The 26,300-nt window shown below is 42.7% G+C and overlaps 1 protein-coding gene across 1 annotated transcript in view; it reads right to left on the bottom strand.

Moving 5' to 3' along the window:
- Positions 1-26,300, bottom strand: part of LOC120848735 (Down syndrome cell adhesion molecule homolog) — a 98,378-nt gene that overhangs the window by 37,976 nt on the left and 34,102 nt on the right. The window contains exons 6-8 of the mRNA XM_042286469.1: positions 9,672-10,079; positions 8,022-8,180; positions 7,068-7,355 (exon numbers count right to left, since the gene is read on the bottom strand). Coding sequence (XP_042142403.1) covers positions 7,068-7,355; positions 8,022-8,180; positions 9,672-10,079 — 855 coding nt within the window. The remainder of the gene's footprint in view (positions 1-7,067; positions 7,356-8,021; positions 8,181-9,671; positions 10,080-26,300) is intronic.

Here is a 26,300-nt window from a genome sequence, read left to right as displayed (position 1 = left end):
AGTGCAACTGCGATTCTGAAGGCAAGCCCAAGAATCAATGGCAGCACTCTAAGTTTTAATTCAGCTCCGGATTTGTTTAGCAATCACCGCATTTCTGTTTTTATTTATGAATGTCGCAAATCAAAACTGCCACACGTAAAAAAAAAAAAAAAAAAAAAAAATGGTTGCGTACCCTAACCATCTGAAGGTGTGCCAATATCTCATTTTCCGCTTCACTACTTCGTTTTGTTTAAAAAGGAAAAAGAAAAGTCTAATATGAAACGTATATAGAAGCAACGCCGTGTTTAAACTTCCGTGAGACTTGATTGAACTCGACAAGATTAAACAGCACACGAGAGTGCAATTCCTATGTCCGCGAAGCAAACAAAGCGTGATATGTGTCAATTAATCAAGGTGCGCTGCAACAGTGTGGGAGTCCTATGCACACTAATGAAACGCCTACAGATTGCAAGAGGGTTTTGAATTTCTCTAACGAGTTTCACCAGAGACTGGGGCAGAAAAGAGAACACAACAAAAGGATGTAAACGAGGATGCAACGATTGAGACGTTGCCTCCTTTTTTACTACCTTCTGTTGTGTTCTCTTTTCTGCCCCAGTCTCAGGTTTACAATCATGTTCAACTTACACCAGCTCGCCTGCACTCTGACTATTTTTTGAGTTCCACCATCTGTAATACTCCCAACTTATATCCTTTTTAGAGATATTAAGACGACGCAAGCGCAGACGTGCGTGGCGCCGCCATCATTCAGATATTAGAAGAGAATATTTTATTTATTGTAATGTGAACGCGATTCTTTTGGTGCTAGTTACATGAGTTAATTGAAACATTTTGACATTCACAGAGCGATGTTTTTACGCTCGGTGAGTTGCGGAATAATTCGCCTATGTTTACACGATGACGTTTAGATTTAAGCCGCATTGAAACTGTAAATTTTTCTGGTCAGTAGTTTACAAGTTAAGTGCAAAAACTACAAAACCGAAAGCTCTTCGAAGGAAAGAGATATGCTGCTAAGTGCTTGCAAGTGTCATCCACTCAAATATTTTAATTTTAGAATCTGGGGGCACACCAATAAAGTGCGTAATTTCTAAATGTGTAGAAGACCGCCCTCTGTGGTTCTTTACTTGTACGTATCGGGTATTTACAAAAATTATTCTTTTACAAAAGACTTCATTTCTCTGCTCAATAAATTTCTGTTGTTCGGAATATATTAGAACAGAACAATCTAATTTAAACATATTTCTGATTTAAACGAACCAAATCTTTTCTTAACATGTTCTTCCTTAAAGCACTGATAAGTGTTTTGCATTTTTGCATCCAATATTTTGATATAACCCTAAGCAAAAATGCTCATTTCATTATTTATATGTTATGATTTTCATATGCGGTACGTTTACATTCTTGAAAGCATTTGAGAAAGACGCAGTTTGTTCAAAATCTCGCTGAACAAACGTTTGCATGCATTAGCACCTAAATACAGAGTGAAAAATATTGCACACTAAAGCTTGTAAAACGAGACAAAATTATATCAGATGCGTAGGCGAGCCTATTTGAATCTTCAGTACAAGAGTGTCAAACCCTTTTCAAAATAACGTGGACATGGACGTCCACATTTTGTGGCCCGAAACTTAATTATGAACAAATAGTAGCTTTCCCATACATGCGTCACAAGGCATGAAATCGAAAGGAATGGATTTATGGTGGTCGAAGTACATACGTATCACAAAAATAAGTGTATTCGTAGGTTCCAAAATTTGGTGGGTTCTTTCATCTAATATTTAGTCCGTGCAACCATACAATAATCTAAAAACTGAAACAAAATTTGTGTTGTTGGTTTCTAAGAGCATGTATTTGGTACGTTAAGGCCGTCTTACCCAAGGCGATCTTCCAACGAATCAGCGGTGCTGGGTGACCGTCAGCCTGGCAGTCGAAAGTAACCCTGGACCCCACGATGCTCGATTTGTCACTTGGCTCTATCTTCCACTTCGGAGGCACTGAAAACGCACAATCATTTGCACCTGTTTTTTTTTTATTTACTCGAAACAATATATTTTTGTTACACAAGTGTTTCGTTCTAAACAGAAGCTAAAAGCAAAACCATATGGCGATTCCTAATGTCAACGCCGATTTAGGTATAAACATTGCATATCCTATAAATTCTATTTATCTTAAGCAATAAAAATTCTGCACTTTCAAGGGCACCTGAGATTACATTTCTGTTACCAAAACGAGAAGACTGATTAAAGATATCAAATATCAAGAGGTAGAATCCCCTGCACGTTCCATACAAAGACAAAGGGTGGTGGGGTTGGACACCGTGAGACACGTGCTGCTATGCTTTGCTTCCCGCCAAGTTCTAGTGCAGCCGACGCGACGCTTTGATGGAGTCAAATCAAGCTGTACCAGAAGTGTGTCGTCACGGCGTTTGCCTTTTCTTTTGCATCTTCGCTGTCTGCAGCCTAATCAATGACGCCCACATACACTCAAAAAAGCAATATGACGGTGCATTCCATGTGCCAAATTGATTTAGCCGGCGACGGCAAAGGCACAAAGTAGACTGAGAGAGCGGCGTGACGATACGCTTTCGTCGCTGATTCCGAACCAGCCCCCAACGAAGTGTGGACACAGCGCATGCGCAGGAACCAGATGAGCGTCAAGTGGAGCGTCCGCACACGCGCCCTGCCAATGGCGGCGCCCACCGTTGCGGCGTGAGGTCAGCGCCGCGTGTTGGTGTATAGCTACGAAACAGCGTCTACGATTGGCGGGTAAGACTCGGGAGCTATTTGTTGAAGTTGGGTGACGAGTTAAGAAACGTAGTGACGCAAGTTGAGGAACCTCCGCCCCTCAAGCCTTATTCGCGCCCGCGTCCCTTTCCTCCACCCTCCAGAAAATAATAGAGTTTTAGTACTGTATACGGGAACGACAAACGCGAGCGCTGTGCGTTTGCTTTAGCGTTGCGTGCTCCACGAAGCGCCTCTGCGTCGTGGGGATGCACCGATGCAAGACCGCATTTTTCGGGCTCCGCGCACGCGCAGTGCGGAGCGCGCAACACTAGCGCGAACCCACAGTGCTTGCGTTCGCTCGTATACGCAGTACTCAAACTGGCGAACGATACGTCGTCGGCTCCGCGGTATCGGATCCATGCGGGAGGAAGAGGGAACGCAGATCGATCACACTAAATTGAGTAGGACATCATCGATGTGCTCCATTTTCTATTCAAACGAGAGGTGCGGTACAGCAGGGTACAATGATAACTTTGTTCCATTAAAAGTGCCCCGAGGAGATTTCTGAAATTGCCTAAATATGGCCATAACTCACTATGCGAGCTGTAAGCATCCTAGATATTCATAAATCCTAACGATGCGCGACCGATTGCACTATTAAAAGAATGCAATTGAAGATCGGAATTATCTCAGGCGATGGGAGCACCATTATACCGGCTGCCAGGACGGGCATGTGAGCAATGAAACTGCGACATTTTGTTGAGATTGCAAGCACTTTTATTACAAAGTCTGCATGAAAGTAAACATCTTCGACTGAAATCTGTCTGGTTTGGGGAACAATCGCGCATCAGCGTTCCCTATGTGAAAGGGATTAGCGAGACACTGGCGCGCGTGCTCCGAATAGAAGGAATCCAAGTGGCGCACAAGCCAGTGTCAACATTAGGACGGCTCATGCCAAGGCCGAAAGATCGCCTCCCAAAATAAAAAGAACAAGGCGTGGTCTATAAGATACCGTGTGCAGAGTGCCCCGCCGCCTACATCGGTGAAACTAAATCTTTTCCCGAACGCATGCGCCAGCACCAGAACGATGTGCGCAATTTCGATCGCGAGCGTAGCTCCGTCGCGGAACATTGTGAGGTATTTGATCATCGGATCGACTTCGGAAACGCGCACATGATAGACACGGAGCCAAATATTCGAAAACGCCTGCAAAATATGTTATTTTTGTAGGAGGAACACGCATAATGCAGCAATTATCGTCTCTAAAGAAACGCACTATGTTATTTTTGTTTTTGTTTTGTTTTTGCGTATGTGATGTGTACGGTTGTCAGCTCTGGAGCGCTTGCTCACTGGGTTGAACCCTAGTTCGGGCTGTACGGGGAACGAGCCGCGCGCATTCCAGATATCACTCAACGGTTCCAACGGCCGGAGAGGCGAGGATCCTTCGCTCGCTATTGGCTGACAGTCGTCCTGATCTGGGAACATCCTCCTCTTAACGCCGGAGATGAATTCGATGTGTTTCACTCTTTGGTTGCTTTTTTAATAAAAAAAGTCGGCCGCGTATTGTCATGATTTAGTGATCTATAGGATGCTTAAAGACAGCAGACGGAATTACCGCCATATTTATGCCATCTCAGAAACCTCATCAGCGCACCTTTAAGCCTTTTTATGTGGTAGGTTGATGCAATCATTTGTTACCATGTGAGAGATTGCGACAACGATACTTGCCAATAGCTCCACATTTTGCATAACCATAACGACTAGTTCCACGTTGTCATTTCAGTTGACATCCCTCGTTTACTTACTCTAGAAGGAGCAGACAACGCAAGTGCACCCGCTTGGTGGTGGCGGTGTCGCTTGGGCAAAGCATACGTAACCTACCACTTTGGCGGTGTTCAGCGAAACAATAAAATAACCGCAAAAAGGCTTGTTTTCTAACCTCTTTTGTTTATTGTTAAAAGGCACAAAAGTATATAAAATGAAACTGTGTGTCTTAAGCATTAAAAAAAATTACGTGACTTTTTTCTTTATTTCTGGACGGTTTCCAATAGGCTCCTTTATTAAGTGATGTTGCCATCTTGTTTCGCCTATTTGTTGTTGTAAAAATGACTGCAAGGATTATACTTTTGTGTTTCCAATGATGCCTAGGGGCGCATGTACAAAGTTTCTTTCACAAAAAAGTACCCACATTAAACTTCAGCATTTCTTGAAATCTTGGCATTTGTTCTTTGAAGACGAACAGTAGCGTTGCTATCAAATCTTTTTTTCGCTGGCCGAAAATACGGTGAGGTATAAAAAAATGAGAGGGCAGGGAGAAATCAGACCACCGAACTATGACTAAAATGATAAGTGGGCCGAGGCAAAGGCTAGCAGACTTTGTCTCTCCCCAGCCTTCATCCACTCAGAGCAAAGAAGAGCGTCGTCTGCTCCTCGCAAAGTCTCTCGGATTCGAACGCCAGACGCCTGCGTTCGGCTTTCGAACGCGTTTCAACAGTGAGCAGACCCAAATACAGCTTTGCGGTGAGCAAGTCTGCTTGCTGAGCTGGAGTTTTGGTGACGTCAGAACGAAGAGCTCTGATTGGTTCCGATAGGACGGAAACGTGCGCAGACCTCGAAATAGCTAGCATTGGTGTGTTAAGTAGCAACTCAGGCTGTGTTCCAAATCTTATGCAAACCGATCCGACTTACTCCGTCCGGCGTGTCGTGTCAGGTGACAACACAGATTATAAACGTCGGATGCCCGATGAGGTTGTAGAACGCCAAGGTACCAAACCCTTACCCTTGAGGAATGGCGAGTAATTTTGGAACAGGCCTCGGAGTCATGACTCGAGTCACTCGAGTCATGACTTCAAGGCCGTGTCTCAAGATTTACCTTCCACTAAACGTGCCACACGCACTTTTGGTGACCGTGACTCGAGTGAAAATCCGTAGATCCGTCCCCGGACTTGGGGCTCGGGGAGTCAGAAAGCTCTATTTCCGAAAGGGTGACGCAGTTCCGCCTGGTCCCATCGAAAGCGGACACTGCTCGTGGGCGGATCGCGCTGGTTTTGGTAGCTATTTCGCTACTGCTGGTTCGTGGAGCAAAGTTATCAGATAAATTGACGGATTTCCCGATTAATGTATTATAGCAAAAGCAAGAAAATTTAATCTATATCAACCTGCGGCCTTGTGATGGAGTGGAAATCTGTTGGGAGTCTTGTGTGACGCATTAAATTAATTTTCTGCGTCTTTATGCCGATATTGTCGTTCAAACTGCTACGCGTATGCACGTATACCTTTGTAAACGCTTTTTGTTACTTCCCCTTCCTGGTGTCCTCCAGCTGTTTCTTCTGTTGTTGTTTTTCAGTTTCATTCATCTGATTGCGTTCATGGCACACGCAACCTTGAGGACGTAACGGTTCTCGTTTTCACCGTACATTGCGTTCGTTCTTTGTTGCCGAGGCAGTTCCACTAAATGATTCCAAAGCCGCTTAGCTAAAGAAAACAACGGAGCTTCCACATTCCGATAGGGTGCGCCCTAGATGTACACAACTTCATGATCCTCCTTCACTTACGTTTTTCTCCGCAAAGGAATGACTAAGCAATATAAAACGCACAACGTTACCTTTATTGGCAATACGCATAGTCAGATTGAATTCCTGCGTGCTTGATGGGAAGTTATATTCACTTCAATCCCAATTCCACTCGTTATAAGCAGCCATTAACGACACAAGTTTACGCTTGAGCAGCTTGAACGTCAAATTATGGTCTTTTGTTTTCTTCTTTGTCGATCTTACAATGTTCCCCCAAAAAAGGAAAAGTAAAAGAAAATAACCGGAATTTTACATAGAAGACGACACTGCATCTGGAGGTGCTCTAAAACCCCGTTTTGTGGAAAGTCCGACGGAGTGACTGAGTGACTAGAGTCGAAGTCATGGAGTCTCCACGTAACGCACCCACTGAGGTCTACCCACTATCCCTCCATCCGAGCCAATCAGAGCTCGGCATTCTGACGTCAACTGTACTCCGCATAGTCAATCACAAGCTGAGAACGCAGGGCGTTTCTTTCGATGCCCCGGCCTCCAGGAGGCGCTCGTCGCCTTCTGCCCTGCTTTGGCTGCGCGTGCAAGCTCGAGGCTTACAAGACTGAGAAGTGTTGCAGAAGGTAGAAAGTTCGCGCTGAAGGCGGGACAAACGAAGCTCCTTCTCTGCCGTTCCCATCTTGTTGGAGATTATAACGTTTGCGACTACCCACTAATCCTTCCATTCAGAGCTCCGCGCTCTGATGTCCCTGCACGTTATAATCTCCTCCTTTCCCCCAGTGTTCTTTCCGGATCTTCAGTCTACGTCAGAGGGAACCCGCCTCACCGAAGACGACCAGCTCTGCCGTGTGGTTGGTGATGCCTCCATCGTTCTCCGCCACGCAGGTGTACCTCCCGTTGTGGGCCCGGCCCACTTCGTTGAAGACCAGGTTGGAGCCGAGGTCCCCGAGGGACGCCTCGTGGATGTTCAGCTGCGTCTTGCTGAAGGGAACGCCGTCCTTGAGCCACCAGATCTTGATGGGCGTGTCTCCCGAGCGGACCGAGCACGTGATCACCACCTGCATCCCTTCGGCCAGGGTCTTGGGAAAGCTGAACGGGTTCAGCACCGTCTTCTCTGCAAAACGGGTGAAAGCGAGGTGTGTCCGGAGAATTTCTAAGCAGCGCGGACATCAACAAACAGGTTTGCTCTCATTCATTTGTGTTTTCAGTTAAATAGTTTTACACTGAATGAAAGGCTACCCGGGGGAAGAAGGAGGGAGAGGGTTCTGGATGTCTGTACTTTTAGGTTGAAAATAGAGACATTTACGAAATGTTTATACTTTCAAGGACTAAAGTTAATTATGAACCAGAAAAATCGAAAGGTGAATTCGCTCCTGCATTGATTCATAAGGAAAAATCAACGAACGTTTAATACTATATCTGAACTACTTTCATTTCACTAACTTTCAAATCTTTCACCACGCCCTCCATGGGCTATACAATTAATACTAACCTGGATCATAAATTCCACGAAGAATTTAAAATGTTCTGCATAATTCGGTGATGTGTTTGAGAACGTTCTTGTGAAATGTTTAAATTATTTTTACAGTTAACAGGAACGACCATTACACGTCTAAACGAAAACTGTGCGAGTCAAAAGGAAGCAGGAGCAGACCCTTTAGCTGGGGTGGAGAAGACGCCGCCCTTATGTAACCAATTATGACAAAAGTGAGTTGACGGGTGATACTAAAGCGGGATCTTTGAGTGTGCACTTTGTGCTTGATGTGCTTTAATCACTCACTGATGATCTTGACGAGGAGGTCTTCCTTAGCTTGTAGCTTGGGTGTGGTAGCCTTGCACGTGTAGACGCCTTCATCTGCTTCCCGTGTGACGTCGACGACTATAATAGTCCCGTTGTCGAAGGTACGCTGCCGTTCGTTGTGGGGCAGATCTCGTCCTCCTACAAAGACGAATGTTTGAAGGGTAACAAAGCCCTAGCCAATTTCGCCCTACTACCATTATAATAGTTCCGCGTTGAAAAAGCATTGTTTGAAATGTTATGTTTCATAATTATAAACTAAATAACTTGTTTATATAAATATAACATTTTTATGTGTTCATTACGCACATAAATACTTGAAGAGACGTATAGCTCGGGAAATGGTAAAACAGCAACTGACAAACTTTTCCCCTTCCCTTATTTGTTTTGCCTTTGCATACTTAAAGAATTTTTTTTCTTAAATTTAATACCATATAACCAGTCGTCAAATGCAATTTAATAGATATAAAATAAGAGACATTTCATCATTTTCGGTAAATTAAAAACAACATGTAAGATAAAAAAACATAACATGCGCTTAACTGCATTTTATGTTGCAGCTAAAGCAGTAAGACCCTCCGCATTTCTCGATCTAATGAAAAACAAGCGAAGTAATATTGTTTGAGAGCCTCTCGGATCAACAAATACATCCTGCTGAAATTTTTATGCACTATATATGACACTCAAACTAAAACAATTATCTGAATTGATTACCATGGGGTAATCACTATGAAGCGTTTAAACATGTATACACCGGCTGCCAAAGTATCTTTTACTGAAAGAAAACAAATTGTATTGAATAAAGCGACTTTCACTACTAGCACCCAGTAGTGTAAACCCGCATCTAAGAAATTAATTAGGTGAATACCAAAGTATGCTAGCCTTGATTGCAATTCGTTCACAAAAAAAAAAAAAAAAAAATCAAGCGGGAGATACATTAGAGGCTTAGCTGCACCTTTATATTCAGTAGATACCATTAATTAGACAGCCCCTATGAGATACTATATTTACTTACACTGAAAACGCTGAGTGTGCAGAAAGCATATGCGATTCAAGTTCTATATGTCATTTAATAGACTCATTTCAATTTTAATTTATCACTCACTTAAATCTCATCCGGTGACAAAATAAGTATCTCAACTAAACACATCTTTGAGGACATTCCTAAAAGCCGACAACGTTTTCAGGCTTTAGTTATTACAAAAAAGAATAAAATGTAAATATATTTTAATGTACGTTTTAGCGTAAGATGTACAGTACGTTGTCTAGTTTGTTGGCAGAAATAAGCATAGATTCTTGTCTTTTTGTTTTTTTAAATATGATTCGTCCTTACGGGTGTGTTTTTATCTTTGTCAATTTTGTCTCATCCTGTAGGGACTGCGATTTGAGGATTGGGGGTTGCAGTATTTTCAAATTTATTAATCGATAAATTCAGGAGTAAATATCAGAGCACAGCCTCAGTTAATTCAAATCTCACAGGAATCATTTTCTTATCTGGTTACGCCGTGAATCCTACGCAAGCCAACAATTCTACAGTTAATTTTGTGGAGTTTTACCCTCTCCATACGTGAAACACGCATTGTTTTTGCCGGTGGTCACGTATCCCACCGTCACTCAGTGATGTAGGCCTACCTCGTGACCAGGTCACCTTGGGTGCTGGATGTCCGGTGAACGGGCAGTGGTACATTAGCGTTGTCCCCGACGTCACCGTCAGGTTGCCCATGGGCCGCACACGCGGAGGTCCTCGAACGTCTATTCTGTCGTCGTGCCAAGCGCTCCCAAGTTCGTTGGACGCCTCGCAACGGTACAGGCCCCCGTCGTCTCGGGTCGACGACGTCACGTTGACGTAGCTGACGACGTCGCCGGCGGAGCTCACGAAGTCGCCGTAGTGGACGCGGTGACTCTCGCCCACGACTCCGCCGTCGAGGGCCCACGTGACTCGAGGGAGAGGGTTTCCCGAGGCGACGCATCGGAGCGAAAAGCGTTCGCCGAGGTCCACCAGCTTCTTGGTGAAGACGGACTTGAGCTCGGGTGCTGTTTCTGGAACCGGATGCATTGGTTCGTCTGTCGGGGTGTCCCAGCTCACAAGTGCGGTCGTAAATGGGAACTTTTCATTAGTAAATACAAATATGTTTTAAAGTATACTGGGCATTCTTAACGGGATTAAAAAATCTGTCCATTCACAGAAATTAAAAAAAAAAAAAGACGGAGACGACGGACGAGGGGAGAAACGGATAACGTCTAAGCTTTACTGAGACGTTATGTGTCTGTCCTCTTCTTCGGCCGTCTTCACCGTTTCTTTTTTTTTTCAAATATGTGTAAAACCAATAAGCTCGCCTATTCACTTACTTTTTCTTTAAGTGTCCGTACATTCGCCCATTCGTGCCTTCGCCCGTCCGACATGCATTTCTTCGCTAAATATGTCTAGGTAATTAACATCACGAGTCCTGACGTGATATAACCTCTGCATAAAGTCAGTTTTTATGCCAAAATTCAGCGGGAAAATTGACGTCTCGAGACCGACAGACCAGTTCAGTTTCCCACTATATTTAGTGAGAAAATAATTCGCTGCACGTTACTTAAACACCAAATATGTTTCTTCGCTAACTTTATCAAGAAACTTAAAGTCAAGTGCCCTGCCTGCCTGTGATGTGTACAATGATTGAGTTTTCTTACTAAATTTAGCTAGAAAATTGACATCACATCACCCGACGTCACGTGATTTATGCGCAAGGTCGGTTTACTGCTAAGTGTAGCGGGGAAATTGATATAAACACAGGTTCTACCTCACTCACCGACGCGGTTCTTTATATTCTTCACAAAAAATGTCAACGATCGCGCCTTAAATATTTAATTTATGCATTATATAACTTTGTAGCCAAAAGTCTCTGCCATTTGTTTTTGTAATCGCAATATTCAAGTGTTTTAGTTTGGTCGCTGTTGCCCCACGAGATACAGACATATACCAATAATAACACACGGCTCGAATAACGCAGAGCGGAGCGAATCCTGTGAATTTTACTGTTTTTCGCAGTCAGTAAAATTGCGGCGTTAGCAGGGCGGTACGTCGATAACCGAATAAGGAAGCAGAAGGCGTTAACATCATCCGGAGCGAAGTTCGTCTGCTTTTTTTTGCGGGTGTTGTTGTGACGTCAGAACACCAAGCTCTAATGGAATCTTATTTTGTTTTAATATTTTGCTAGGCAATATAATAGGGTCTTAGAGGACTACCCTAATAAATATTTGAATACAGCGTCAAGCATATTTTTAATAAAGTAAAAAAACGCAGTTACACGAAATCGAAACCGAAACTGTACTGGAGAGGAGGAAGGAATGTAGAGGAGGTGGAGAGAGAGGTTGCCGAAATTCGCGTGGTTACACCCAGTCACTTTTTTTTCTCTCTTTTTTAGTTTCTTTCGTGTTGTTTGGTTCTGCGATGCAGGCGAAAAACGCGCACGTCACACGAAAAAACGCGAAAGTTGGGCACTTTGTGCTTGACGTTTGCGCGTTTTTCAAGCTCTTACCGATCCGTGTTCGTGAGACGAGCGATGTATTCGGCCAGAAGGGCGATAACTGGACGACGTCTTCAGGCGAATCAGCTTGGTGGTTGGGCGTGTCTTTCGAAATAAATCTTAATTTTTTTATTTTATAAAAGATTTTTCTTTCAAAGCTAGACAGGTTCGCTGGTACCGCGAAGAACAGTTCTAAAGTTCAGGTCCCGCGCGCGTCGTCCACCGCCATCGCTTTGTCCGCATCGTTCAGCCGTTCAGCCTACGACTCCCGCAATACGACGCCATGTCGAGAATCACGCAGAGAATGCGCAAAGTGGTTCCGATTCTCTGTACAACTTTTTTTCTTCGATCAACGTGTTTTCAGTTTTTTTTAGGAGCGAAAAAAATGTATCTTATTATTTTCATTTTTAATATTGGGTGTGTGCCTTCATTGACCCACGACTTTAATTATATTTGGTGTGTGTGTCTAAACCATAGAACCCGACACGTTACCACGGAGATGAAAGTGAGCGCTACTCAAACCGTCCAGTTCTCGTTGAGTGGTTTTCGGGTGGAAATCAAACGAATCTCAAACCGTAAATTGTGTTCTGAGTAATTTGGCTCTCTTGTGTGACGTACAAATAAAACCTTGATGATCATAAATGCCCTGTCAGTGTCCCTTTACGGCTGATAATGACTACAAACACCCAAAGTTAAATGAAAGATGAAACACTTTAAAACAAAATTGAGTCAGGATCGGGCTTCTACAGACTTTGCTCTCCTGACTCTCGATATTGCTCTGACATTGTGTAGGATTTAGCGTAAACACATTTTTTTAATCGGGCAGCAATTACCGCAGGATATGTGGCGAATCGTTCGGCCACTAGTTATTTGTGAAAAATGTCGTGGCGTCAGAGCTGGCATATCCGAGTTACTTGAAAGGCCCTGACACCTGACGACAACGCCGATGCCGTAACTTTTGCTACATCTCCTCCTTTCTGCCTGCCTTCTTTTACAATCGGCAGACTGCGGGGCGCAGAACTATAGTGATGCTGTTATTTTAGAGCCCAGCTCTTAGGCGCCCGTTTATGGCTTAAGCGGCGTCGGCGTCGTCATCGGCGTAAACGCGCGCGTTGCATTATGGGAGTAATGCAACCGGGTGTTACCGCGCGTTGCATTATAAAAACATTTTCCCGCTAAACTTATTGGAAAAAAATTCCCGTAATTAAGCGCAAGATTTTCCCGCTATATTTAGCTGAAAAAATTACCCGCTAAATTTAGCGGCAAAATTTCCCCCTAAACTTAGCGGCAAAACGTTCCTGCTAAATTTAGCGGGAAATTCAGCAAACATTTCCCGCTAAATGGAAGGGGAACAGGAGAGGAGGAGGGAAGGCTACGAATGGGGAGGAGGGGCTTTTCCCTTCCTTCCGTACCCGCCCCTCCTCCTCCTCAAAAGCTGCGCTCTACTTCGGCATTGCAGACACTTGTAAACGTCTTTCATTGTTATTACAACTACTAACAACATGCAATAATACTATTCACACATTATTCTCTTAGAAGGCGGGGGGAGGGGGGGGGGGGATGAACGGGGACTGTCAAGTTTTAAGAAGTTGAAAACCGCTTGAGCTTTGCCTTGAGAAATCGAATGCCCAACCCAACGTTGCTATTAGGCAACATTTGTTTTCTATGTGGATCTATCTTATTAAACGTAAAGAAATTGATGACACTTTGAAGAATCACGACACTAACAGAGATAAAGAAGGTTTAATGAGATCAGCATAGGCGAAGTACATTACTTCAATTATTTTGAGACGAACTTATATTAAAGGGAAACAGAAGCGGTTTTGTATTTACGTAGAAACACTTAAATCGCCGTCATCTGGCCTCCAGGGTCACAAATATCAAAATTATTATTATTATTATTATATATATATTTTAATTTGATACACGGAGGTTGCAGAAGATCGGTTTCAAAGAACCGCTGAAGCCCCTTCTTTCAGGAGCGTTACGCCATAAAAGGAGTTTTTGGAATATATACACACTCGGGCGCCTTCAGCGCCTATGAAGGCTATGCACGCGCACTGTCGCTATTTTCATAAATATAAAAGAAAGACGCCACGACTGGTGTTAGTACGGGGGAATCAACCTGGTAAGCTCGGAATGGCACGCGATGCCCACACGAGCGACACGCGCTTGGTGGACGAGAGTCCTTTTATAACGTACCGACTGGTCGAAGGTTTTTCGAGTTTTCTCGCGTTTAGTTGCATCTTCGGGAAAAACGAACGTGATATTAAGATTCACGGGATAAGATTACTTTAGAATTGACCTGGTAACTTATCTTTTTCAAGGAGCTGTTAGGTTCCCTTTAAGGAGGGAGCTTGAGAAACAGAAATAAGGCGTTTTATATTCCGGTTTACTAATATTTCAAGACAAGCTAAAGTTATAGCTTCCAAAATCATTCCAGACAAAAAAGAAGAAAAACTCCTATTTTTTAAATACCCTTTTTATGTCAGATATCAAAACCTTTAACTGGTGTAAGAACAAATCGGAGCAACATTACCGAGATTGCCCAGTACACTCTGTGAAGGGTACTCTGCCGCACAACTACACTTCCTGAGGCGAAGCCTCCTTTAGAGTTTTCACATATTTTCATATTGAAGGTCGGACGGAACACGTGGAATGTCGTTAGTTTATCAAAAACTAGAAAAACAAAAACAAAAACAATTTATTAAAAGGCTCTTGTAAAAACAAAATGCCCCATAATTTTTTTAATATTTTTCTTCGGGAGTTTTTTTTTTTTTTTTAAAGGTATTTGCCAAGACAATACAGAGTCTATTCCCACAAACTACAAGCACTAACGAATAACTACACAAAGAGAGACCTGTATATAAATGTAAGCAAGAAATATAGGACATGTCAGAGCTTCAATGCTGGGCTTCAGCTACTTGGACAAGGAAACAGAGCGAGACGTGGGTTTAAGGTTTCGCCGCCTGCTCGAACTTCTGAGTGTTTCATATTTCACGTTGTATCTTAGATACTAACGTAGTGGAAGCGTATGAAGATACCAACAATGCAAAGCACCAAAGTGAACAATGTGGCAGAATGAAAGAAAATTGGGCAGGCCATTTTCCATAACGAGGTACTTGCCGCTGCCAAGGAAAATGAGGGGCGACTAGCGCCCGATGTGACGATAATGACAGCGACAATGGTGATGATGGGAAAAGATTATGCAAAGCAGGGGCGATATTCGCAAAAGAACGAACACGTTTTCAGGTTGGTAGCTCTGATCGGACGAGAACTAAAATAAATAGACGCTTTCTTTTCTCTCAGCTCGCTTGCCCGATGATGAGTCTATGATAACTCTCCTAAGCTAGCATGATATATTTTCACGGTAGAGGTGTGCTCGTCATATTTACCTCGCAAAATAAGGACCAACACCCGCAATGTTTCCACTAACGCTTGAAATCTTGTGCAGTGGTTCATATCACAGTTATTTCTAAGTATATTTTTGAACTCAAAAATACTTTACCCATGTGTCGTCTGATAACCTTCATACTTTCTTATTGGGGTTTATAAACTATACCTTTTAAGAAATGACTGATTAAACGTAACTACTAGGTAAACATTCCGCATATTGCAGCCATCTATTTTTGTAAACCCCTAGAGCTACTCATTTTTGGAGCTCATACCAGTAGGAAATTCGCTCTTTTAACTGACATTTATTTTTTATCACTGTGTCTAGACTCCCTAAAATAAAAAAAAAAACATTCTTAGTGCAAAATAGTTTGTTCAATCAACTTAGGTGTGATTATGCTATATAACAAAATGATATTTCTTTGTGCTATTAAAGAAATGGTAAATCTCCCTCGTCGAAATTTACGTGTAAACAACATTTTTTTTTTAATGTTGTTACATTTTGTTTTAAGGTAAATACAACCATGTCTCTCTAATATCAACCTCATTAATATGGACACCCCTCTACATAAGCAAGCTTTTTTGGGGCCATTTTTTGTCTCATTATTAAGAACTATTCACATTATGTACGATTGGGAAGGAACGAAGATGTCCATATTAAACATAGATTGATGTAATTCTTTTCCCGCTACAGCGGCCCCGCGCCGAGTCCGGTAATAGAACACAAGCTGAACAATTTTGTACACAGGGGGACCTCGAATTTGCCAACGACTACAATAGTTTCAAATAAATGTTTACACAAAGGCAGCTCCTCGACACCAGAGACAAAATCTCTCTAACCGGTTAGCGGAAAGCACGAATTAACATTCGAATCCGAAAGCTCCTTTAGCATTCGCAGAGAAGTACACGAGGCGCCGCCGCCGCTCGCCGCCTTTAAGGAACGGGAGAACCACTCGAGCCACACAACTTCCTTCGGGGACAACTCAGCGCCTGGAAGAAGGAGGAAGGACGGGCGCCAAGCAAAGAGTTGCGTTGTCCGTCAACGCGCTGGCCGAGCCGCCGTCGACGACGACACAGAGTCGCACACGCGAAAGGACTCCGGCTACCGTTCGCTCGCTTCCCCCCCCGCATCGCCCAAAAGTGTGCGAGTGTCGCGCTGCCCGCTCGCCCGTGATTAATGTGCTGGTCGAGAGCGCTGGAGCCCTAAAGTCTGCGCGCTGGCCTTTCAGGTCGCCCGTCCGCTTTGTGAGCAGTTGGAGCGGCCAAAGGAAGAGACGGGACGATCGAGAGAGGGAGAGAAAGAGGGGATGGAGAAGGAAAAGGGACCTTCCAGTGTCCCTCCCCCTTCGCCGCCGGTTATCCCCAAAGATTGATATTGCGTCTCGGGTCCGGCCAGAAATGGCCGGATTGAAGGGCTTCCGGTTTGGCGTCCGGGGACGTGAGTCTTCCCCCGGCGTGACACGGGGGAAGAGGTTTTTCTGGAGGAAGACGGAAGGGGAAGGGAAAGAAGAAAGAGACCAGGTGGGGGAGGGAGATGGGGAAGTGATGGGGAAGGCAGGTCAGTCGTCGCAAAGACAAGAAGAGAAGGGTTGAAGCAAACATGATAGAGCGGGGATGTGTGAGGATGAAGTAAGGGGAGGCTGGGAAAGAATCGACAATACTTTTCCCGCCAGATTTAGCGAGAAGATCGGGTTGGTACTTAGGACACGAGACGCCTGTTTCCCCACCAAATATAACTTGAAAACTGGATTGCTGGTTAAGTCACGCGATGTCAGTTACCCCGCTAACTTTAGCTGGGAAAGTGAATCGGTGTATTTGTCACATGTCGTCTGGTCTCGTCAATTTCCCTTATAACGCTAGAGGAAAAAATAAAATGGTAAGAAGCTAAATTATGCAGGCGAGCTGCTTAGTGAGCACCATAACCTAAAAACGTGCTGCCAGTTGTTTTAGTTTTCTGTATTAGAAGATTTTAGATACTGAAGTGGTGTATTCGCGACTCCAGCGAACTATAGGGGGCACGCTGGTCAGGCAAAATGGCGGACCAAAAAAGGTCATTGTCGTCATTCAGTACGTGGACAACCATGCATTTCTTGGACTGCAGCGTAAAATCGAGGCTATATATGGAAGCAAAAACAATTTTTCGAAGGGTTAAAACCTTCTTATAGTCAGTGCGTAGGAATGACATGGCGGAGGTATAAAATGAATTAGTGGAAACGATCTTTATTTTTATGCTGCCTACGAGAACCAAGCAGCAATAGCAGACTCTGAGTTGAAACAACCTCCTCTCCTGAGCATCTCGGCGTTGCCGCTACATGGCGTCGATTTCGCTGGAGTCGCCAATAGGTTACGTGACGTCCCTTTTTCCACTAAATTTGGCGGGAAAACTTAACTTGTGTATATGTCCTCTGACATAAAATCACGTCACGGCAATGTCACTGCAAACGTTAGCGGGGAAAGTGAACGTGTGTATAAATCACGTGACATGACTTCCCGTAAGGTTCATTTCCCCACTAAACTTTACGCGGAAACATAATTGATGCATAGGTCAAGTTACGTCAAATTCTCCCGCTAAATTACATAGGAAAATGTACGGACTGATGACTGGACGAACAGACGGACGAAGTTCTCTTAATGATTGGGATCTGTTAAAGCGAATTTTATGCTCTAAAAGAGGGCGGCTGTGTAGAGAGATGGAGAAGTGAGGGGAAGGTAAGGTAAGTCGGCGGAAAGGCCAGAAAAAAGGGACGAAGAAGATATACTAAAGCAGAATTAAATAGGGTTGAGAAGGGCGGGGCTGGTAAAAAGATTGAAGGGACACTGAGAGGGTACTTATGCTCGCCGAGGTTGTTAGTTGTACGTAACATATGAGAGCCCAACTACCGAGAACAGAATTTGCGACTCGCGATTCGGTTTTTTTCCGCCCGAAAACTGTCGATCAAGAACTGGCCGGTTTGAGTCGTGCTCACTCTTTTTTTTTGTGGTCTCGGGCCGTTTTCTAAGGTTTAGACATATCCACCAAATTTAACCAAAGTCGTTGGTCGTCGAATGCCTTCACCCAATATCAAAAATATAGAAAACATATGAAACCCCCACTTTTGTGGCTTCTAAAAAGTGGCAAATAGGTTGAGTGAAAAAAAAAAAAAGTTGCACAGAGAACCGGAAGCCTTCTCTGCGTTCCCTGCGAAATTCTCAACATGGCGTCGTTTCGCGTATCCTGGGACTCGCGGGGACGGCGACGGCAGCGGATGACGGGCGTGCGACCTCTACTTAAGAACTGTCGTTCGCGATACAGGCGAATTCTGTGTTCCTCTGAAAGAGAAATCTTCGACCGATCAAAAGAATTGGTATTCATCACGTACGACACGCCCTGCCACCAAGCCGATTCGCACAAAGACGTCGCCGAACCGTCGCCCCCTTCTCGTGGCTGAAGTCATCGCTCGCTCAAACGTCAAGCACGAAGTGGGTACTTCGAGTTGAATATGCACGCGTACAATTTTTTTACTAGATGCGCATTTGTGCAATGCGTGGTGCTGTCCGACTTTGACCCGGGGGTGCTTTTACTGGAAGAAAATCGGCTGCAAACTTTCCAACCTACAGTTGACCGGCTGCATTATTGCATTCGAAAGTCTATCCTCTCTAGCTCAGTGTAAAGACGTCCGCTTCAAACGCCGCGGAACCGGGATGATTACCGTGTGGGCCTGCGTTTTTTTCAAACATTTTGCGATATTTACATTTCTTTTTTCACAATTATCACTGAAAAACCAATATTGTGGACGAAACGTCGCTGAACTAAATGGTAAGAGATTTCCTTTTTGACACCTGCGAACTCAATGTAATCACTTTCCACAAAATGCAAAGAGAATATAAATTGGGTCGCGTCAGCTTTCCGAGGTGCCCGTAAACGTTGCACAGGAATTGCAGCCAGCCATTGGTTGTGATCCTGTTGATATTTCGGAAACATCTGCAGACTATTCCGCACAATGCCACTTTTTTTTTAGAGACAGGGCATGTGAGGCTGCTTTTCACGCAACATCTTAAGGGTATTCTTTTCGGAGCCGATCACGGGAATTCACCACGGGCACTCAAATCTCATATCCAACTCCGGAATGTACGAAACAACGCACCTTGAAGCGCAGAACAACGAGCGGAACAAACATAACTGCAAAGGAATCACGTGGCAAACGATTCCCGCAACGCAATTCGCCTGCTGCGTGCGAAAAAAAAAGAGCACGGTTGGGTTTAGTTTTGTGACTTCCGCCACTCACTCCCTCCTCTTCACTTCTCCGACCTCCGTGCAAGGGTTTCAGTTTCGGTTTCCAGCAGTTGCGTTTTTTGGCTTTATTAAAAATTTACGTGAATCCGTTGTGAAACATTAATTGGGTATTCTTCCGACACCATAATAAATCGCCTGGCAAAAGGTGAAAACAAAATTTGTGGGGTGTCAATGTCCCTTGAGGTGTTGCGACGCCAGCAATAGGCACTTTGTTCAGAAAGAAATCACATGATGTAGTCCTTCGCGTTTTCAATAAGTAGATATATATATAGACAAAAAAAGAGAAAGGTGAAGATTGTAAACCATTAAAATATATCTGCTAGGCAGGAAATAAAAATAAGACATGCATGTAGTTCCCAAAACATCCGTGTACGTATCGCTCAATAATTCTGGAAACGGCAGGGCAGCGTGGTGTCAGGTGATGAAATACACTGGGAGGAGGTTTGAAGAGGGTGATCAATTACTCACTTTAAGAGATGCTCGGGCGAAATGCAGGGGCATACTGCTCCTCGCCGACAAAAACAAGAAGGAACGTGAAAGCGGAGGACAATAAGAACGCGCCAGAACTTAGGAAGGTGCCTGTCGAGAAGGAAGCTCCAAAGCGGGCAGGAAGGGAAGACGGTCGGGTCGAAAGCGAAGCGCCTCGGCAGCGCCGGGACATGTCAAAGGTAATGGAAGACGACATGGAGCCACCGTGGCCTTTCAAAGGAGAAGGCATCCACGGTTAGTCCTAATGAGGTCAAACAAACTCGATTTTGAATCAGGGACGACGACGCTTGTCCGGAAACCTACGACCGTGGTTAAAGAAAACAACTAAAAAACACCCTTGATGCGGGCGCTTCGTTTCTGTACTCCGTCTTACAGTAACTTGGCAAACGGCCAAGGCTACGGTCCCAGCGTGCCAGTCCGTGTGTCGGAGGAGAGGAAGCACGTGACCAGGCTTCATCTCGCTGGTAGCGCGCAGCGCAGTCGAAGCCACGGGCGGCGAAAAAGAAGAATGCCGCTTTTGTACAAATCTTCAGTGACGGGCCTTTCCTCAAGTGTCCGTGTAAGAAGGGAGTTTCTCCATTTTCCCGTGTCGAAGTGCTTGGGTAACCCTCTCCCCCACCGAGAGCTTTCGCAAGGGCTCTCACGTGCTTCGCCTCCGTCGTCTTCATTGGCCGGAAGGGGCCGCAGCGTTCACGCTTTGCCAAGTGAGGGTGACACGAAGTATAGATGCGATTTTTCTCGAATCCGCTACGATGAGTCGAGGAGGTTTAGGCGGCCGGCGAGAGGGTTTTAGAGTAAACAGGTCGATGTTTGGCGCTTCGGGAGCTGCTCCGGAGGAGAGCGCAAAAAATTGCGTTTGTAAATGATTGTGCGGGTTGGGTGCCTTCCTCTTTCGGGAGATTTGGTGGAGCAAGTTTTTGAGTTGCTCGCTCGCTCTCTTTGCGCGGGCTGCAACAAGATTGGACGGAGACTCACCTTTTCGAGACTTGATGTAGGCGTTTTGAGCATTCCATCTTCTGCTCAGTCGGTTCTGAACGCTTCGTTTGGAGTGAGCCTCTGAAATAGGAAGATCGCGAGAGCGGTGATTAAGAGGGATTTTCAAAAATAAAACAATAGCTACATGTTGTTGTTTTTTTAATTAGATGGGTTTTATTTGAATCTAATTCTTAAAAAAGAAATTAAAAACGATTTATGTGTCGTGATATTTTTAGAGTCAGTGCGACTGCATAACAAGAAATGGAAACGTCTTAAGCTTCCGAGAAATCACATTTTCCTAATTGTTTTCTGAAGTTTTACTAGTACGTTTATTATTGAAAATTCAACAAGAGATATATTCAAAAAAGTAGCAGACTACAATTCATTTATTCGGTACATACATCGCACGGTTGGCACTACAATATTGGGGACGGAAATAATTATACAGAAGCGAGCATATAGCGGAACGAATAGAAGAGTGGAGAGTGCGGGCCTCTCAGCGCATTAAACATCAGTTTTATTTAGGCTATTATTAAATTATTTAAAGAAAAATACGTTATCATGAGACATTGTCAAATCCAAAGCCAAACTTTTGGAGAACTTAAAACGAAGACAGTGGTGCAAATTTCCATCTATATCAAAATGTTGCAGCGCATATATATACCTATATATGTGGGTGATTTCACATCAACTCAGGCACAAATATTGGGTCGAATTTTTAATTTAGAAAATGCATGCTATTAGGGCAATTTCTACAGTAAAAGAAGACGCAAACGGCAAGTTCGTCCTACTTTTCGTTCTCAAGTTATGGACCATTGAAGCGGCCAAGGTGGAAACTGTCGCTTTTGCAGCTTATCAGGGGTGCCATATTTCACACCATTCCCTTTCTTTAGTTTTTACGCTACATCAATATTACCTTTTGAGAACACTCTCGACATATGCTGTTTTTATGCTAATTAAGCGTCTAGGTCATAACATTCTTAGTGTATTTTTTCAGTTGTCAAACCGCCTCTCTGTGACGATATTTGACGAAGTTCAGCAAGCTGTGCTGTAGGACCTAATCAACATATCTTTATGATCTTTACTTTACCGTAAAGCTCCACTTAAGTTCTTTTTTTTGAGTACAGTTTTCAATATTGTGCAGTAAACATATAATGCACTACATGTGCATGAAAAACGGATATTTCGAAAAACCAGCAAGTTTATAGTCGATTTTCTAAAAAAAGCCCACCTTTTATTTCTTTTCGTTTTTTATTCACAGCTAGGTAATATAGTATTCTATCAGGAACTACAAAAAGAAATTGTAATATATTGTTTGTATGGCCGCTACTAAGACTCGAATCTCGTGCCATGAGCGTTTTGAACGGGACTTCGCACAGGCGCTCTGCTGAGCAGACTTTTGCCCTATGTAAGGTTTCTTACTTTTTGTTAGCAGTTACCTCAATATCCAACCGTAAACAGTAAAAAAATTTGAAGTAATGTATTTAAAAAACGTTACTAAGAAGTCCGTATCCACAAGTGCGGGCACCAGCGCTTACTTCCTCTTAATACGGGGGGGGGGGGGGGGGGGGTGGATGCAGATCGTTAGAGAATTGCTCTGGGGCCTTTTGCTTTCGGCTTTGTGGTTTAAACACCAAATGCACCTAAGCCGTGGCCCCACAGACATCTCAAAAAGCCGGATGTCAAAAGACGTCGCATATCATATGTACCTGTCATATTTTCTTATGTCAAACAGATGTGCAGTCATACACATATGAGTGGTTTCATCTCAACTCAGGCATGGATCGGGGGTCAAATTTTAAATTTTGACCAATAAAATATATGTTTTGGGGAAAACCCTTCTGGTGGCAGGGAGTGCAAACCGCAAGTTCGGGCGATTTTTTGTTCTCGAGTTATGGACATCTTAAGCAGCCGAGGCGCAAACTGTCGACCTTTCTCTCGCCTGTGGGGGGTGTCATGTTTCACTGCTTTCTACTTTTTTTTCTCTTTATCAGTAGTGCAGTGTAACCTTTCTGGACCACTCTCAGAATAGGGATGATTTATGGCCAATAACTTGATTGTGATTATTTATCTACACTTTTGTTTTAAATATTGTCGAAATGTGTCCCTTTGAGAATATTTTTCAAAGATTGACATCTCAAATAGGTCACACCTCCGTGTGACCTATTTGAGATATCGTAACATATTTAGAATTTTCAGTAATCTAAAAGTATACTCTTTCTATTTATAACAAATTCAACGTTGTGTGTAAAAGGGAAAAGGCAGTGTATTCTCGAGCATGGACTATTTCGTAATATTGGCAAATTGGTGGTCCATTTTCTGAAAAGAAACCTTTTTTTTTTGCTGATTTTATTTTCTCTAGCTAGCTATTGCAGTGCTTTATGAGGTAATATAAATAGAAAATGTAAAATTTTGTTTGTATGGCAGCTATAAGAGCTTGAAAACTGATTTAGTTTGACTGTTTTGTCAGTAAATCAACTTACTCGCAAAAATACACTAATTCAAAATTGGCGCCTTTTATTTTTTAATAGATACCTGTGAACACACTTATTCTTTGGTTGTCAATATGACAATTATTCTTTGATTGTCAATATTTGTCAATATGACGTTTTTGGACGATATTTGTGAGTTTACCAGCTCTTCCGTGTGACCTCATATATATTTTGTAGTTTCAGAAAGCTTAGAATATACTCATTTTAGTGATAACGAATTTGGTGTTGTGTGTAAAAGGGAAAGGACAGTATTTTGTTTTGTGAAGCGAGGACTATTTACAAAAGTTTGCGAATTGGAGGTCGATTTTCTAAAAAGCCTACCTTTTCTTTTGCCTAATTGTTTTTCTCTAGCTACCTATTGCTGTGCTTTATAAAGTAAAATAAGCAAGAAATGTAATATTTTTTTTTATATGACGGCTATAAAGGCTTACATTTTGGTTTTTGTTCACTTGTCGCCCAGTAATACAAGTGACACACAAAAGTACACTAACTCATATTTAACGCATTTGAAATGTTCAGTAACTACCTGTAAATTCCTTTAATAAAAGAAGATGCAAACGGCGAGTTATGGTAATAACGCGTCTAGGTCATAATATCTTTAATATATTTTTTTTGATTGTCAAACCGCCTCTTTGCAACAATATTTGATGAAGTTCAGCAAGTTGTGCTGTGTGACCTAATCAATATATTTTTATGATCTTTAAGTCATCGTAGATCTCCAATTAAGCTCTTCCTTTTAAATATAATTTGTATATTTTGCGCTAAACATGTAACGCGGAACAATTGCCTGAAAAACGAATATTTAGAGAGACTTGCAATTTTGAAGTCGATTTTCTAAAAAGGAACACCTTTCATGCCGTTCACTTTTTGTTTACAGGCAGGTAATATAGTAGTCTGTGAGGAACCACCAACAAAAATTGTAATATATTGTTTGAATGGCCGCTATTAGGACTGGAATCTCGTGCTACAGAGTTTTTAACGGTACTTCACATAGATGCTCAGCTGAGCAGAATTTTGACCTATGTGAGGTTTTCTATATAATGTTAGTACTTACCTCAATATCTGAGCTTAAAAGCCAGTGAAGCAACAATATTTATCCTAACAATATTTATTTACTGGGCATTGGCGTGATTTGCAAGGTGTGTGAGCTTGGCCCTATGTATTGACTGAGAAGATACGTAATATCTAGACTCCCGGACAAACTTAAGTCTAGAGGAAAATATATTAGTAATTCGGCATGAATCACTGAAAATAGAAATGGAACTTAAACACATGAGTAACACATTTGAAGCCTTACACGCTACGAAATGCTCGTTATTTTACGAAAGAGTTCATACATGCACAAAATAAACCGCACTTCCTAAGCGTCACATACAAAATTATATATATGTATATGCACTGCATATCTGTTTGACATAATAAAACATGGCAATTACATATCAACTTCGATATTTCAAACTCAAAGCAGAAAGCAAAAGGCCCCATAGGAATTCAATCTGCATTCCACCGTATTGAGAAGAAGTAAGCGCTGGTGCCCCGCACTTGTGGATACGGACTTCTAAGCAACTTTTTTAAGTACACTACTCCCAATATTATTAATACGGTTTGATATTGAGGTAACTGCAAACGATAAGTAGAAAACCTAACATAGGCCAAAATTCTGCTCAGCAGACCGCCTTTGCGAAGTCCCGTTCAAAACGCTCATAGCACGAGATTCGAGTCTTAATAGCTGCCATACAAACAATATATTACAATTTCTGTTGGAAGTTCCAGATAGACTGCTATAGTACCCAACTGTGAATAAAAATAAAACACATAAAAAGTTTTTTTTTTTTTTCAAAAATCGACTATAAACTTGCTAGTTTTTCGAAATATCCGTTTTTCAGGCACATGTAGCGCTTTATATATTTATTGCACAATATCGAAATTATACTAATCAAAGAGCTTAATTAGAGCTTTATGGTGATGTAAAGATCATAAAATTATGTTGATTAGGTCAGACAGCCCAGCGTGCTGAACTTCGTTAAATATCGCCGCAGAGAGGCGGTTTGGCAAATAAAAAAAAATCATTAAGAATGTTGTGACCTAGACGCTTAATTAGCATAAAAAAGCATATGTCGTGAGTGTTGCCAAAAAGTTACATTGATGTATCGTAAAAAGTAAGGAAAAGGGATGGAGTGAAATATGGCATCCCCGATAAGCTGGAAAAACAAGTTTCCAGTTTGGTCGCTTTAAAGGTCCGTAACTTGAGAACGAAAATTCCCACGAACTTGCCCTTTGCGTCTTCTTTTATTATAAAAATTGCGCGATTACAAGTATTTAAAAAAAAAATTAAAAATTGGACCCAAATTTTGCGCCTGAGCTGAGATGAAATCACCCATATATATATATATATATATATATATATATATATATATATATATATATATATATAAGGCCGAAACAACGACCAATAAGTGATAAAACGCCATTAGAAACTTCGACTTACGTTTATACTCTTATACACTTTTCGTCCTCCAAAGAAGCAGTTTTTTTCATATTATATATATAGTTTAAAATATCCCCCCTTTTCCTTCCCACTTTGAGCTCCCCATATATATACTATCAACCACACGGTGTTTACTTTGGCCATAGTTTCGCTGTCGCGGTATTTGTTTTCTGTTCATTTTTCTAATTTGGTTTCTTAAATGCAAGGAAGACAGCAGAAGAAACGATGTCACTACACTCCCCGAACAAATAAGAGACTACAGCACGTCTCCAACGTCATATGAAGCTTCTGTTCTACACCCGGAATCTACTGCTAAAAGCTTTAAAGAGATCAATATTTGAGTCCCAGGGTTTTCATGCTCTAAGGCGATACTTAGCTTTCCCATCTAGACACGTCTACTTGACCACAACTAGCTTTGCGGGAAACCAGACGTGCAGACATTTGTTAGAGTGCAAGGGAACATGGGCGTTTCTTTTCGAAGAAAGAAAAAAAAAAAGATAATGTCTTAGTTGTATATGGTCCGGGTTGCGGCTCACTACCCGGTTACCTCCACTTAGGGAAGTGAGCAAGTTTGGGATCAAGCTGGCAAAGTGAGCCCCAATCGGTTCATCCTCCAAAAGACAAAACAACTTGCCAAAA

Source organism: Ixodes scapularis, unplaced genomic scaffold (assembly GCF_016920785.2).
Source record: "Ixodes scapularis isolate PalLabHiFi unplaced genomic scaffold, ASM1692078v2 PGA_scaffold7__128_contigs__length_106722199, whole genome shotgun sequence".
In the NCBI taxonomy this organism is placed as follows: Eukaryota; Metazoa; Arthropoda; class Arachnida; order Ixodida; family Ixodidae; genus Ixodes; species Ixodes scapularis.
The sequence above is the reverse complement of the archived record's forward strand: the minus strand, read 5'-3'. Positions and strand labels throughout refer to the sequence as shown.